General features: G+C 33.7%; 1 protein-coding gene across 1 annotated transcript; it reads right to left on the bottom strand.

The window, feature by feature from the left end:
* LOC121408524 (adhesion G protein-coupled receptor L3-like) lies at positions 1–15,559 on the bottom strand. The gene is made up of 14 exons (XM_041600010.1): positions 15,404–15,559; positions 14,163–14,365; positions 13,298–13,350; positions 10,953–11,070; positions 10,281–10,387; positions 7,610–7,715; positions 6,256–6,409; positions 5,618–5,684; positions 4,913–4,979; positions 4,316–4,404; positions 3,876–4,005; positions 3,111–3,152; positions 2,731–2,817; positions 1–2,166 (listed from the first exon to the last, which is right to left on the bottom strand). Exons 2-14 carry the CDS (start codon positions 14,286–14,288, stop codon positions 2,077–2,079), a joined length of 1,236 nt encoding a protein of 411 aa, XP_041455944.1. The 5' UTR covers positions 14,289–14,365; positions 15,404–15,559; the 3' UTR covers positions 1–2,076.
* Positions 15,560–16,259: the final 700 nt, after the last annotated feature.

The following is a 16,259-nucleotide window of genomic DNA, read 5'->3' as shown; positions in this document are numbered from 1 at the left end:
ACCTTTCGTTTTATGCGTGCTGTATATATTCATTTATATCCCTCTTATGAATATTCATGAGTATTCCAGATAAGGGATTGGTCAATTCGTGATCATGTAGCAAAGTATAATTTCAATCGGAAAGCACATCGCTGCAAATAGTTCCGTATATTTTACAAATATATCAGGCTTTGAGAAAGTATAGTGGGAATTATTTATCAAAGGTTGAACTGTCAATTACTATTTTCCCCGAGGGCCAAAGCCCCGAGGAAAAATAATTATATTGCCAGTCCAACCAATTAATATATTTGTTTTATAACTTGTAGACCTATAGTCCGTGCTGATGTGTAACAAATCTAGACCAATTCTAACGTTCCCGGACATAGTGCAGTTTCTGGGTAGGCAGCGCGCGGCTTGTGTCCGACTTCACATAATGAGAGGTACGCTGAGCCGCTATACAGTTGCACTAGCACTCAAGATGCAAAATTAAACGAGCAGGCTAACTACAAATACATACAAATTATAGTATCGGATCTTTCCAGGGAAGTGGGAGTGTAAAATTCTCACTTCCCTGCTTATTAAATCCTGTATGAATGGCCGTCATGGAATATATTATATTCTATATGTATATTATATTATATTTTCTGCATGATAATCTAGAACCTATTCAATATCCAAACAGACTTTTGTCGGTAAAGAATTAGAGCGAGATGCTTGTATCTTATTTATTTTTTTTGCGAATAAACGGTATACGGATCTCTGGATCCTGTCAGATCAGGGAGCATGCGCAGTTCAATATCGAGAGAACATACACGACATATCGAGCATGAACATGCGCAGTTTTACCAAGTGACTGGCTAGCGTTAGCTCGATAGGCCGCATGTTAGGACGAGGTCCGGCAACGTTAGAATTGGTCTAGATTGCTAACATATCAACAAGGACTAGGTCTACAAGTTTTAAAGGGATATAAAACAAATATATCAGGCGTTTTCTTCGAAAGAATAGTGGGAATTTGGACTGCCAATATAAGCTTCGCCCCTTGGGGAAAATAGTTATTGCCAGTGAAACCTGGGATAAAATTCCCACTATACTTTTTCAACACCTGATATATTTGTATGATATACATATATACATATTGCTAGAAGCGAACTTGAAAGAAACGACTGGTCAAGTTTTTGACCAGCTGTTTGTTAAAATACATGCATTTTCCAGAAAGTATTATGATTTTACCCAGTACTCGAGCATATTAGGCCTACTGCATTTTTTTAAGATCATGTTTTCCATTTATTTCCTCGATCCTCTCCTTATTTCCCTACCTTCTCAAACTCTTGTTGTTTCATGGCAAATGATACTCTATTACCCGATGGAATTAGATTAATCGGGGAATCTACATCACATAAGCTATGCTTCATTATCCCACATGCTCCAATTTTATCAAGTTTTTACAATGCATCCTATATAGAAATATGGTTTGAACAGAAATAGTGTATCTATTTGCGTAATCTGAATATATCAAATTAATGAAATCAATCAATACATACATCAATTAATCAATCAATCAATCAATCAAACAATCATTCTATCAATCAATCAATCTATCAAACTATCAATCAAACAGTTAAGTAATCAATAAATCAATCAAGTATATTTTTTGTCGTAACAATCATATTCTAGTATCAATTGTCTTATAATGGCTTCCATACTCTCTTTTTCCTGAAAGTGTAAATCCATTCACTAGCAGCCATCTTTATCATTGAGTGAATGTTCCAAATATACTGTTCTATTATAGCTCATTCATATTTGGAATATCCTTCCAGATAGCTTCTTATGATCTGCTTCCATGTGTATTACAATGAATAAACTTCTACGATTTATAAATTCATACAATTTATACATTTAAATTGAATTTAAAATGTTCAGAATTTGTCTCTCGTTGCATCCGGATCTCGGAGTGCCGAATCTAGAGTGATGTCTTTCTCGATGATATAAGGCCTACTTCTAGGACATGAAGGACTCGAACCCTCAACTTTCAATGAAGCGATGATTGGTGACTATGTCTAGGGTACGGTTGTAGTCAAGTTTTTCTGCCCATGTTGATTAATTACAAACCTCGGGAATGCTTAGCGTCTGGCTCACAGGAGCGGGAGCGACTCGAACCAGTCTCATGTTAGACTTTGCTGTTTTGCCCTGGTCAAAATGATGTCACAGTTATGAAAACGTTTGCAAGACTCATGTATCAGAGGAAATGACAAGAGGAAGAAGGTAATGATGGTGGCATCTATACCATCTACAGCTCAACCATTTTATGAGGAAAAGTATAGAAATAAAATGATGTTGTTGGTGGTGACGATGCATGATGATGATGGTGATAAAAATGATAGTAGTAGTAATACTGACTATACTAATGATTATAATAACGATGCTGTTAATGATAAATCCATCAAAGTACATTAATTACTGCACATGTTAAACAATGAGAGAACCGTTATAAAAAGGTAATATGATATGCCCTTTAAGGGTTAAAACAAAAGAAACATTCTAATTTCAGATTTCAATCGAACTTTCTCTATTATATACTTTAGAAATTCACCAATTACGTCAGGAAGACAATGGGGATGGATAAAAAAAACCGAATAATTAATAAAACTTGCTAAAACAAATGAACACAAATTGAGACTTGCTACATCAAAGTGTTTTTGGGGGAAATGTTATAAAGTTTGATTAAGCTTAAATTGTATAAATTATATTCACCTCTGATGTTGAAGCTGTACCAGAATTGGTGTCCAAATTCCGGCTGTCACGAGCTTTACGAAAATGTTCTTTAATGACGTTTCGGACCTGCTCCCCCAAAACACACACAAAAATAACGTTTAGCCATCTTGTTTGTTTACACATTGACAAGTATAGCAATCACTTGAACAAAGATTAATTTTTCGTATCCCATTTCTCGTACCGTAATGAAAATTCCCTGCCGAGTGCTATACACGTATTAATTACCAAATGACATCATAAATACATGCATAGTTGGTAATGTGTCTATCGTGTATTTGGAATTTTTTTTTTTACACATTTTTCGTCTTATGATACACTACGGGGTTTTTGACTGCCAGATTTATGATTACATAACATACCTCGGTATTCAGAAAGCAGTAAAACAGTGATATGAAGAAACCCTGAAAGGAGATAATATGAAACATGATAAACATGTCAGTAAATGAAGAGCCACCAAGCATTCTATAAAATTTAATAACGAATTAGTTTCTTGATAAAATATACTGATTACAATAGTTTTTCATAAACAAAGCTTTGCAGTATGTTGGTCCATCGTAACCGAGGAATCAATATGAATATTTCGAGGAGGAGGGAGTTATCATAAAAAGTTTTTATTCTATGTTTGTGAGCGGACCAAAATTATTTTGATCAAATATAATAACAAATGATAATGATAAAATAGGCCTAATGATTATGACAATTTTCAAGAAAGTGTTTTAACAAAAAGATTACTTTTATGACTAAATAAACTCACGTAAAATCAAATTAAATTCAATTCAAAGCAAATTTATTTTCTTTCAATTATTTTCTTTACCAACACTTTACCAAAAATATAGGACATGTTTAAAAAAAATATCATCATGTCACGATTGCATGTACCTCGCTGTGTAGTTCAATTTTATCTAGTGAGCAGAGGAGACAAAATATTTTTATAGGATGTAGATACATCTATGTATATATTTCACCTCATTGATTACTTTTATTTTAGAATTCATCGAGAGGCAAACACACTTTCTCTCCTAATTTGGGGGAAGTTTTCAAGTAATAAAATTAAGGACATGCCTGGGACATGCATCCACGTACTATACACATTGATCATTCAATATTAAAGTTCAAGACAATACCTGGAGAGGGTTAAGCACGTTATAGATGTAGGTGAGTGATCTGATACCAGGGAATAATATCAATGCAGGTGCTAAGAGCCAAGTTGTACCGAGCAGAGGGAAAAGCAATATGGTGCTGCGAAGCCCATTTCTGAAAACGAAAACGAAAACACAAAATGCAAACTGAAACCCATTGGTTTTTTATGCGAAAACATTCAACATAATTACACAGCATATCAACTCTACATCATGTAATCTTTCCATGAATAATATGTATTCCCCCTAAAAATGCATAGAAAAGTACTTGTGTCAATAAAGTAATATAATATTTTTTTTTAAAATCAATGTTGATTGGAAATGAATTAAGAGGTTATACCAGTCTTGCCTTCAGCTTAATATAGTTTTTACGAATACGAAACGACTATAGTTATCAAAAAATAGGAATAATAACTAATTATTACCTGATTTGCTTGATTTTATCATTTTCAAGTTGTCCTCGAGATGCCGCTACCACTGCCTTTACAACAAGTGCAAGAATAATGACGTTGACCTAATGGTGCCAATTAATAAATATGAATACATGTATTTCATTAATAAAACAATCTTTATATATAATGTATATAAAGGTTTTAATTCTAAACTGCAACTTCTTAAAACTTCTGGGTTATTGCATTTGTATTGTAGATTAATATGATATAAGGACGATTAATGTACATTCTTCGAGGTAAAGTCATAATCGTTCGATGTTAGGCACAAAATCCATCAGTTACACTTTACAAAAGATATAAAGCATCCCAATGAGAAGCTCTGTCGCTTCACTCCCTCGCTTTCGATTTTTTTAAAGTCTTCGCGTCCTGCCCCCCCCCAGCAATAAAATTCTGCGTACGGACATGTCAATAACGATACATACTGACGAAGTCGGAGGTCTGCCGAATGCTGTATACTCTTCCATATGGATGTATGTACAATACATGAATAACATGTATAGCAGAAGAAGTATGGATTATATAATGAAAATTTAAAATCAAATGATTGAGTGCAGAGTTTAGATTTCTTACGAATGTAATTAAGATAAGAGGTCCGTTAAATGCCCAAATAGTTCCATCGTTTGGGTTCAGCCAGCAACTGCATTATGAAAAGGAAAGAATAAAGTCTTCAGAATGGTAAATACACAGTCAAACGTTTAACATTGTCCAATTTGTAATATCTAATATTCAATAAATTAAGCATGATGTTAAACTACTGTAAAGTACATTAAACAACGTTGTATAAAACAACGTTGAATAGCCATGGTCATGGTGGTGTAGCGGTTCTGACTCTCACCTTGTAATCAGAGGGTCGTCTGTTCGAATCCCACCATGACCTAGCGTCCTTTGGCAAGGCGTCAATCTACATTTTGCCACTCTCACCCAGGTGCTAATTGGGTACCGGTATAGGAAACAATCGTCATTGTGGTTGGTTTAGCAAGTGTGCGCCTTGTAGCCTACTTGAAATGCTATGAATCCAGTGACCGGGTAATAATCATTGTGAAGCACTTTGAGCAGTCGTAGATTGATAAAGCGCTATATAAATACAATTTATTACTATCATTATAAATATTTAAAGTGTTTTACGGTGTAAGAAAAACTTAATAAACCATGTTCACATGAGGAAACTGCAGTTGTCATCTATCATGTCTATGGAAGAATGAACTTATACATACATCATTTATTACAAAACATGTTACACAATGTGCTATTATAAAACATTGACCATGCACTCACTATTGATCATATCCATAGCTCTGATGCCTCACACCTCCAGTAATAGTGATTATCAGGGCTGGCAAACCTTGAAAATATTTCGGGAAATAGTAAAACAATATTCGGCAATTTTATTACTTTTAACTGAAGGCTTAACTTGAATTTGTATAGTAATAATTTTGATTGCAAACACGTCTTTTAACGCTAAGGTGAAGTTTGATAGGATGATGATAACACTGATATCCAATTGGATATAATTCGTCAGGATTATCAGGAAATTAATTTCCTTCACTTAAGGCAGCAACTCTACCTGCACGTGCAACACCACGGTAATATTGTGTCAATCGCTGGTTCATTGGTAGGATCCATCATCTAAAAAATACAAAGTGTTCAGACTCCTGTAGATTTTACTAGCAGGGAGTATCGGAAATGAATCCTAAATCACTCATTAAATCACAGGGGTAAATCGGACCCTATCATACGAAGTTTAGGCGCAAAAAGTATACCCTTTTTAGTTATATTCTATTTTGTTAATACCTTCGCATATCTGACCCTAATCACATAGGTTAACGCACAAAAAACATACCCCCCTTTCGGCATTTTAGTGTGTTTGACACCCTTATTTTTTGTTATCAGGCATGCCACAGGTATGGACTTACCCCATCCTATGATACCGTAGACCCATGTTCGTAGGTTGTCAGAATCAAACACTTTGATGATTTGACGATAGAGATGTACGCCCTCTACGAGCATCCAAAACATCATTGCCAGAGAGAAGTAGTGCAAAATGAAGGCATATGATTTGCATGCAGCCTAGATACAAGAGGTTCAAGTAAAATCAAAATAATACAGGATTTAGATGCAACAACATTGGTTAAAATTTTTATGAAAAACAATAATATATATTTCATTCAAAACCGATCATCATACCGATTTGAGCAACCGATCAACAAAAAATAGCTTTGCTTTATTTAAACTCATGGACGCTTACCCTGGAGCTTTACTTACTGAAATACATTATTAAATAGCATAGGAAGATTCAACGAATTGAAAGCGACCAAAGAGAAGCAATACTAATGTATCCGTTTAATCATTTCACCGACCTTGCGTTTGAAGCGTCTTGAAAGTCAAATGAAAATTTCCAAAACAGTGTTTTTTTAAAATAGTTTTATAAGCCCTGATTCCAGAAATAAATTACATTCATTTTTTTTGCTGTTACTATTGCTGCTCGCCAATCAATATGTTTTCAGCTGGCGGTACAACGATATAAGGAAATTATCAGGCGTGCTCGCAAACTTAACCAATATTTTGGTGCATTTGGAATGAAAAAAATAACACAAAACACAATCAAACAAAAAAATATCAAAATGATTATGGAGCAGAAATTAATGTTGCGAAATATCAAGTAAGAAACAATTGTTCAATCATAATCCGTTAAAAATGAAATGTGATATTTTCATTTTATGTGGAGTAATTTCTTGTTGATTAATGATAAATCATTGATAGGGAGAGTGAGTCACTGCTATGTAATCCAGTTTTTTTGCTGTTACATGTAACAAAACTCAATATAATATTAACTACACTAAGTGAAGATTAAACTTTGAAAGGCCAAACTATCACTTCTGATCATACAGAGAGAAAGAGAGAGAGAGAGGGGGTTGAAGGCCATGGATTTACCCAAATTTATAAAGAGAGAAAAAAGAAAAAGAAAGAAATTTGTTCCATACGCAATATCTGGCCGACCTAAATTCCTTGGCTTGCTCATTACGCCACCACTTCTGATCCAAACTGGAAAACCTTTTTTTTTTTTTTTTTAATCCGAAGATGAGAAATGATTACGAAGGCATTCATATAGCCAAGGAAGTGATAGTGCATTGCATTATTTGAAATCAATATTTGCTTTTTGAAATTGAAAAAAACACACAAATACAATCGGATAATACAAGTTTCAGAGGTTCTACAGGATATAGAATATGTAATTACCAAAAGCTTTCCATGTGGAAACAAAATTACCTCGATTTCAATTGGATTTGTGTTGAAAAGGAAGGTGATGTCAAAGAACAGAATAGCAATCATCAGGTTGGTGTGAATTATTACACGGTCAGCTGCCATGGATTGTCTAAGTATAAAGTGAAAACAAATTCTATGAAAAAAACATTCATTTTCGTCCTTAGGGATAAGAAGAAAATTTCCTTGAGATTGATTGGGAACAATCACGAAACTACATTTTGATATAGGCGTAATCATAAACTTTTCATTAGAAATCAATATGTGTCCCTTTGCCCTAATTATATAAGTTATTGCGAATTCTTCGCTCAACTTATTTACTGAAAGCCAATGCAGAAAACCCAGATAGTGTGAAGGCAAGTGGAATGCCTCTGGCCGTCTCACCTGCATCACGCGGTTCAATATAGCAACAGTGCTGACTTTGAATACTACTCTAACTCGCACAAGATGTTCAGTGATACATGGTTACTCTTATGTCCACTTTTTATGAACTAGACCAATAAACTTACAGAGATATGATGGTTATTCAACAAAAAACCCCAACATGGCCAAAGTTCATTGACCTTACATGACCTTTGACCTTGATCATGTGACCTGAAACTCGCACAGGATGTTCAGTGATACTTGATTACTCTCATGTACAAGTTTCATGAATCAGATCCATAAACTTTCAAAGTTATGATGGTAATTCAACAGATACACCCAATTCGGCCAAAGTTCATTGACCTTTGACCTTGGTCATGTGACCTGAAACGCGCACAGGATGTTCAGTGATACTTGATTACTCTAATGTCCAAGTTTAATGAACTAGACCAATAAACTTTCAAAGTTATGATGGTAATTCAACAGATACCCCCGATTCGGCCAAAGTTCATTGACCCTAAATGTTCTTTGACCTTAATCATGAGACCTGAAACTTGCACAAAATTTTCAGTGATGCTTGATTACTATTATGTCCAAGTTTCATGAATCAGATCCATAATTTTTCAAAGTTATGATGGGAATTCAACAGATATCCCCAATTCGGCCAAAGTTCATTGACCCTAAATGACCTTTGACCTTAGTCATGTGACGTGAACCTCATGTAGGAAGTTTAGTGATACTTGATTAATCTTATATCCAAGTTTCATGAACTAGGTCCATATATTTTCTAAGTTATGATGACATTTCAAAAACTTAACCTCAGGTTAAGATTTCGATGTTGATTCCTCCAACATGGTCTAAGTTCATTGACCCTAAATGACCTTTGACCTTGGTCATGTGACATGAAACTCTAATATGATGTTCAGTAATACTTGATTAACCTTATGGCCAAGTTTTATTAACCAGGTCCATATACTTTCTAAGTTATGACGTCATTTCAAAAACTTAACCTCAGGTTAAGATTTGATGTTGATGCCGCCGCCGTCGGAAAAGCGGCGCCTATAGTCTCACTTTGCTTCGCAGGTGAGACAAAAATGGTGTCATCGCTGAATTCTATATCAAACAGTTTCTTGTCAGAATGCTACCTTTGTTCATTTTCCTTGTCTTTTTTCAGGCTCGCTTCAATTTAGGATTGTTTTCGTCCACATGACGATTATCAAAAGTTTTTATTTAATAATGATTTACAAAACAAATAATTTTCTCCGTATATCATTTAATTGACTATCTGAACACAAAAGATGACCCATTTCGGGAATTTCCTAATGAAATTCAGTGATATAGATTAAAATCTGATGGGATCACACCTGTGCAACAATTTTCTATGCTTAATTCAATTGAAAAAGAAATGGGCTTTGGTTAATCTTATATTCAGGTCTTCAATGGGGTTTTCATCTGTTTTTTTATTATCGTATTTTTTAAAACATAAGAATATTTATTTATTTATTAAAACATCTTTATACAGGATAACATCTTCAGATAAAATACACTGTTGATATATGTATTGCTATCAACAGGGGTAGCGAAATGGTATTAATAGCTGTTTTTTTTTTCGTGAAAGGCGACATCGAAGTGACGTCATTTTATATTGAATAATCAAGTGTAATTATTTTCATTTTTATATTCTTATTAATTCCTCTTTCCATCTCTTTTTCTTGACAACTTCAAAAATCGAAGTGAGAAAGGGCCCTGCCGGAAAGAACAGTATCACACAGCGTTATCATAGTGTGTTCACAAAGTAGACTTATGTGATAAAGTGCAAAAATTCCACAGTGTGAAGATATTTTAACACTGTGGACACCTCGACAGTGTGACTGTTCAGAGCGTGTTCTCATGCGTCGACTATGTGGATATGTGATGTCCACAATGTTGAGGTGATTTCACTTTGTGTTCCACACTGTGAACACGCCGTGACACACACTGTGGGACACTGTGTTACTTCTAGGGGGGGGGGGTCTTACCCCGCCCCAGTAGCAACAAAGCCACTGATTATAAAAGAAATATAGAGTTTCAAAATTTATTGATCAAAATCCACACATATTGTATCATTCTCAATTTTACAAACAGACACTTAATATGAACAATGACAGAGATACACAAAGTTACAAATCAAAAATATATATTATTTACCCGGGATTATTTAGGGGGGGGGTCGTACTGATTTCACATTTAAAGATATATGTAGTACCTAACTATGTATTTATGATTTTGAGAGGTTTCCAGCCCACAAAACAAACGATACATATGATATTCTCACCTGAGAATAAAGAAGATAATCAGACTAATGATGAGTGACGTCACTGAAAGTCCAATACCACACCGGGTCAGAATAGCACCGATGAATATATCGATCTCATTTACATCCTGCAATATGGTATTGTTAAAAGACAATATCTTTTATCTGGATTCATAATCGAAATCAAATATCTAGTTTCTGTTGTAAAATAATCACTAAATCTAATGAGATTATCGTAATTAATGTAAGAAAAATCATTAGCCGAGTTTGAAGTTAATCCCAAGACACATTTATTTAGTTATCGAGAGAAATTGGCATTTCAGTTGTAAAATGCTATGTAACATTTGATCCTGTGTCCTCTGCGAAAATTATTCAGAACATTATCGCTCTTAACATCATGATTTAGTCGAATGGATGCCTATATAGTTATTGCGAGTACAGAAACGGGACGGATGGATGGACAGGCGACCTGAAAACACAATGCCTCCGGCAACTATACTTGAGTTAAATGTCATTCTTTGAAAAGTTATTTGAATACATGAGGATTCAAATTTAATTTGGATTGCAGTCAGTTGTCATATAATTCCTTGAAATTGGTTGGGACAAATGGAATTTCTGTATGGTCGTGTAATTTCTTTAGGTTGTTTAATTTCTATATTTTTGTGTAAATTCAGCATGGTTGTGCAATCTTACCCGATCATTCGGTCGCAACTGCACGAGAATGGCAAAGCTAGTCATGTGATCACAGTAACATGACGTCATATTCGCGTTGTCTGTTGGGATCTCCCGGCAGCCGCTGAAATTCCAGTTTCTTTTGGAAAATATTAACCAGACACATCACTTAATGAGCATTTTAAAAATGATATGTTTGGTTTATTTTCATATCTCATAAAATAATGCAACGTCCAGCAAGAAAGAAAAAATCATTTATGATAAAATAATACAATACATCACAATAATTTAACCTAGAAGATAAAAATGGTTATAACATTTTGAACATTCCAGATTGGAGACAGAAAGTGAGGATATGAAGGGTAAACTTAAAAAAAGCAGAGCTTGTAATTTATAGTTTCCCAATAATATCTTATAATTATTTTAATTTGTGATATATGTTACAAAAAGAGATTAAAAAATAACTAAAAAGAAAGAGAGAAACTGGGGAGAAGGAGAGATGAGGGTGAACTGACAAGAGTTAGGGAGAACATTCTGTCCCGAGGGATGATCATTCAGATGTAAGTTTTCGATTAACGTGTAAAAGAATATGCGGATCTGGAATCGAATTGTAGATCATTCCAAAATAATGGACCTGTGATAACACTTGTATTATGTGAAAAAGCGGTACGAGTACGTGGAAGATAATAATAATTACTTTGACGAGTTGGGTAACTATGAATTCCGTCATTCCTTCTATATAAATAAGGAAGAGACAGTGCATGGCGGGCAATGTTTTTTCTTAAAATTGAAACAGAACTATTCCAAGGTTAACTGTATGAAAATCATGGATTTGTAGAATATTACATGAATAAAAGCGTGGTTTAGAATGAGCCCGGAAACTTGTATCGTATATAATTCTTAATACTCTTTTTGGATAATAACATTTTATTGATATGAAGTTTTGAAAAAGTTCCCCCTAGAAAGATTACCGTTATTTAAATACGGCAAAATTAGAATGGATTTGATTTGATTTTATTGTCCACTTCTGCAATTACATCATTCGTATAGAATACATTTTCCATAACATAACAAACATAGTATATTGATAATTTTTTTGGCATGAATCATAACTAAATGTACTAAAATTATCATTACAAACAAAATTGATCTCATACCAAATTAGTTAACATTTACAATTTGCAGGAGGATTGTCATCATAAGCAGATTGCTTGAAAAAATGACAACCCCAGGTTAAAACTCATTGATTAATATAATACATTAATACAGCAGAATCGATACACAGTACATTTTATGAAAAACAGCAGTAATCTAATTTGAGCATTGAAGATGGAGATGATAAAGATGAAGATGACGGTGAAATGGTGAAGATGAAGGTGATGGAGAGGATGATGATGGTGATGATGCTTTAATGACACAACGACACAGAAATTTTACTTCAAATATTCTGATATCAACATGGATTTAACGTTTGCTTTAAATGAGTAAAGGGACGTGGATCTTTTTATAGATTCTGGTAGAGAGTTCCACAAATCAGGACCATGGTGTCTTATGGATCTCTGCGCAATAAGCAATTTGGGGTTGATTAAATGGAAATTAGAAGAGTTCCGCGTAGGGTATGAATGGATAGATGTGTTCATAGTATAAAAATTGTGAAATGAAGGTGGGAGCATGTTATTTACGTATTTGAACATAAGCAGTAAGCTTTGAAATGAATTTATGTCAAAAATAGTTAGAGTCTTTAGTTTAAACTCTTTAAACTCTTTAAAGTCTTTAGAGTCTTTAGTTTAGATTCTAAACATAACAGACACGAGTGGGAAAATGTAGACTTAAATTTGGAGATTTCACCAGTATTTCTGGATACAAGTTTGCTAATTTGAAAATGTGAGCTTTCCAAGTAATTATGATGATACTAGCACTACTACTATAACTATTACTACTACTTCTACTACTACTACTACTACTACTACTACTACTACTACTACTACTACTACTACTACTACTACTACTACCATCACTACTTCTACTACTACTACTACTACTACTACTACTACTACTACTACTACTACTACTACTACTACTAATAATAATAATAATAATAGTAATAATAATAATAATAATGATCCTAATAATGACGATGATAGTGATGAGAATAATGATAAGAATAATAACAATAATGATAATCATAATAAATACAACTATAATGTATCTTATATAGCACCAAATGCACTCTTTCTAGTGTTCAAATCACATAGAGACTCAATGATCAATTCACAACAAATATCACAACCAATCTAATAAGCACAATGCCGAAAACAAAAGAATTGTGACGACATGGCTTCCATATTAAACCCATATTATGATACCTTGATTGTGTGTCGAAGAAGCCACATTTCGGCAATGGAGGCTGGGATAGTACCTGCATTTTATGTAGGGAAAAGAAAATGAACAAAATAAAAATAATGTTTTGAAAGCATCAGCTGCATTTGACATACATCCCGGGTTACTTCCCCTTTTCATATTATACTTTATTTAGTATGGAATGGTCAGTATTACTTTTACATTTCAAAGACACCTTACATTTTTAAAAGAAATTGGTAATTATAATATTTTAAATGAATAGTGTGAGTAGTTTGAGTACCAGTGACATATATCACTATTCTTAGTTGATTCGAAGGTCAGGGGCGGTGCCACGGGGGAAGGGGAGGCAGGTGGGGCAACCTCTCGTATGATGTTTCAAGTAGTGGAAACAAATAAAGGCCACAGAACAAAGATGAAGGGAAAAATTAAAAAAAGAATGTCGTATAACGGGGAAGTCTTTGTCGTCTAATTCTATGATACCTCCATAAAATATGAGTTCCACTTTAGGTCACCATGCCCACCGTCAAATTTTCCTGGCGCCGCCCCGAAGACGGTTATTATTTTCATTGATTATGAAAGGTTTGTTTCTAACTTTCGTTCTGAAGATTTATTTATTTCTGAGGAAATACTGTCTTGCAGAGTCTCCCAATTAATGTTAAATGTTGTTCGAGGTTCAGAAATAATACGAAGCACAAGCCAAAGTAAAATTACCTATACACCGTTTCTGTGATCATGCTTTAATTATTGCCTTGAATTCCAATTTGAAACACTGAAATGTATTTACATGTAAAACTGAAACCAATTCCTACTTTTATAATTCATTTTGCACGGGAAGTTGAAAAGATTGTAAACTCTTCGGTATATACTCACTTTAGAATGTGTAAGGTTGAAACTAAAGGGAACAGACACTTTCTCGTCACCAATAAATACAAATGCTGTTACAACATCACTTGCAACTTGAGTGATGACATCAGTTTTATCGGTGGCGTCCTTCATCGTGTAGTTATTTAAAAGCTCAGCATGACGTGCCGATTCAACGACAATTATTGTGACGGTCAGTAGGTCTTGTCCATCTGTACAGACAATAAAAAATCATTAAAATATTTCCTTAACTGCCTGATCAGGGTTCGTTTCCTTTAAAAGAAGACAATAATAGTATTTTGTAGAAAGAGCAGTTACCGTAATAGTTTTGTGATGCCCCAAATGTACTAAAACAAAAATTGAAATTATTTATAGCTTCTGACATTATCAGTTACATTCTTTTCCCTTAGACAATATGATACGATTATGTGTGTGATGTGTGAAAGTAACGTGCGCGTGTGTGTGCACTGTAAAATAAGGTTCACCTTATATTGGGTAAAATGTGAATATGCATGTTGGTTGGGTAAAAAGATATTTGTATATTTTATAAAAGTTTGTGCAATGTTGCGTTGAAATAGCCCGATATGAGGTAAAAAATACCCAGCAAACATGCATGTTCCCTTTCTACCAAATATTGGGCAAAATTGTACTCAGTGTTTTTTGAGTGTGTGGGGCGAGGGTGTGTGGGTCAGAGAAAAGAGAGGTTGTGTATGTGTGTGTGTGTGTGGGAGAGGGAAAGAGAGAGAGAGAGAGTGGTTGTGTATGCGCACGATGGGTGGATTTTAGGTATATGATTTGAGATTAATTTATTTAGGAATTTTTATTTCGCGAAATATATATTTATGAAAATATATAAAACATCATAACATAATAATCAAAATATTATCAAATTCATCAATGTGTCTAGTACTAAAAAAAAGCATTCGATTTTTCAGTATCGATATATAGATGTAAAGTAGTTTTACTATTTTTTTTAATAATTGTATTGTTATTATTGTTATGTATATTATGGTAAATATATGTCCATGTACTATTTTATAAACTTACCTTCATTGGCTATCATTTATGATTTAATTTTAATGTTTTCCTGTTTTCAGGAAAAATAAAACATCATTTAAGAGCAAAAAACAACAACAATCAAGCAAACATAACAAAACGAAACGAAAATAAAAAATGTGTTCTCAGTTTATGTGTGATGATACGTATGTGGATGTGACGCATTTGCTAGAAATCCAGGATTCCTTCCTTACCGTTTTGTTGATCAATTTCATGACGCAAAAAGTTTGCTGGTATGGAAAATTGATTTCCATTTGAGGTGGTTTCTTTCCATCCAGTAGCATTCAAATCAGAGACTGTAGATCGGTATACATAGACATCTAGTGGAAACGTATTCCAGTAAACAAGGGGAGAAATAAAATATAAAGACAAAAATAAAAGTTTGATGCAAAACAGGCTTTACATATCAAAGCCAACCCCCCCCAAAAAAAAACACAAAAAAAAACAAGCATAACGTTTAAATTTCATCAAACTTAGATGTTGAGTATAAAAGTTTCTACATTTTTACTTTTTTTCAATTGTAACTTAACATTTCCTGAGCAGTTTACAAGAAAGTAAGAGGACTGTATCACACACCAACGTTCTCTTTCCTTATTTGTTATATCAAATATTTTAGCTTTTCATAGGTGTGATGATACGCTATTTACCTCTGTCATATATCATTATTGTTGTAATATTCTTCTTAAATTGTGAAAGAAATGAACCTGTACACTGTAAAGTGTACAGTGTTCAACGTGCTTAAAATTGAAGAAAAAATATATTATTATTATTGTAATATTCTTCTTAAATTGTGAAAGAAATGAACCTGTACACTGTAAAGTGTACAGTGTTCAACGTGCTTAAAATTGAAGATAAAAATAAGCACGTCGTTTAAGCCCATCACTCTAACAACTGTTCAAACCCTTTCAACAAGTTGTTTAAAAAGTTTAAACAATTGCAAAAAAATATTTAAACAACTTGTTGTTTGAATAACAGGCATTGTTTTACTGTGTATATATGAAGAGTTGTTACAAGCAGGATGCTTTCAATTGTACCGGAGATTTTTTTTTT

Source organism: Lytechinus variegatus, chromosome 2 (genome assembly GCF_018143015.1).
Source record: "Lytechinus variegatus isolate NC3 chromosome 2, Lvar_3.0, whole genome shotgun sequence".
Lineage (NCBI taxonomy): Eukaryota > Metazoa > Echinodermata > Echinoidea > Temnopleuroida > Toxopneustidae > Lytechinus > Lytechinus variegatus.
The sequence above is the reverse complement of the archived record's forward strand: the minus strand, read 5'-3'. Positions and strand labels throughout refer to the sequence as shown.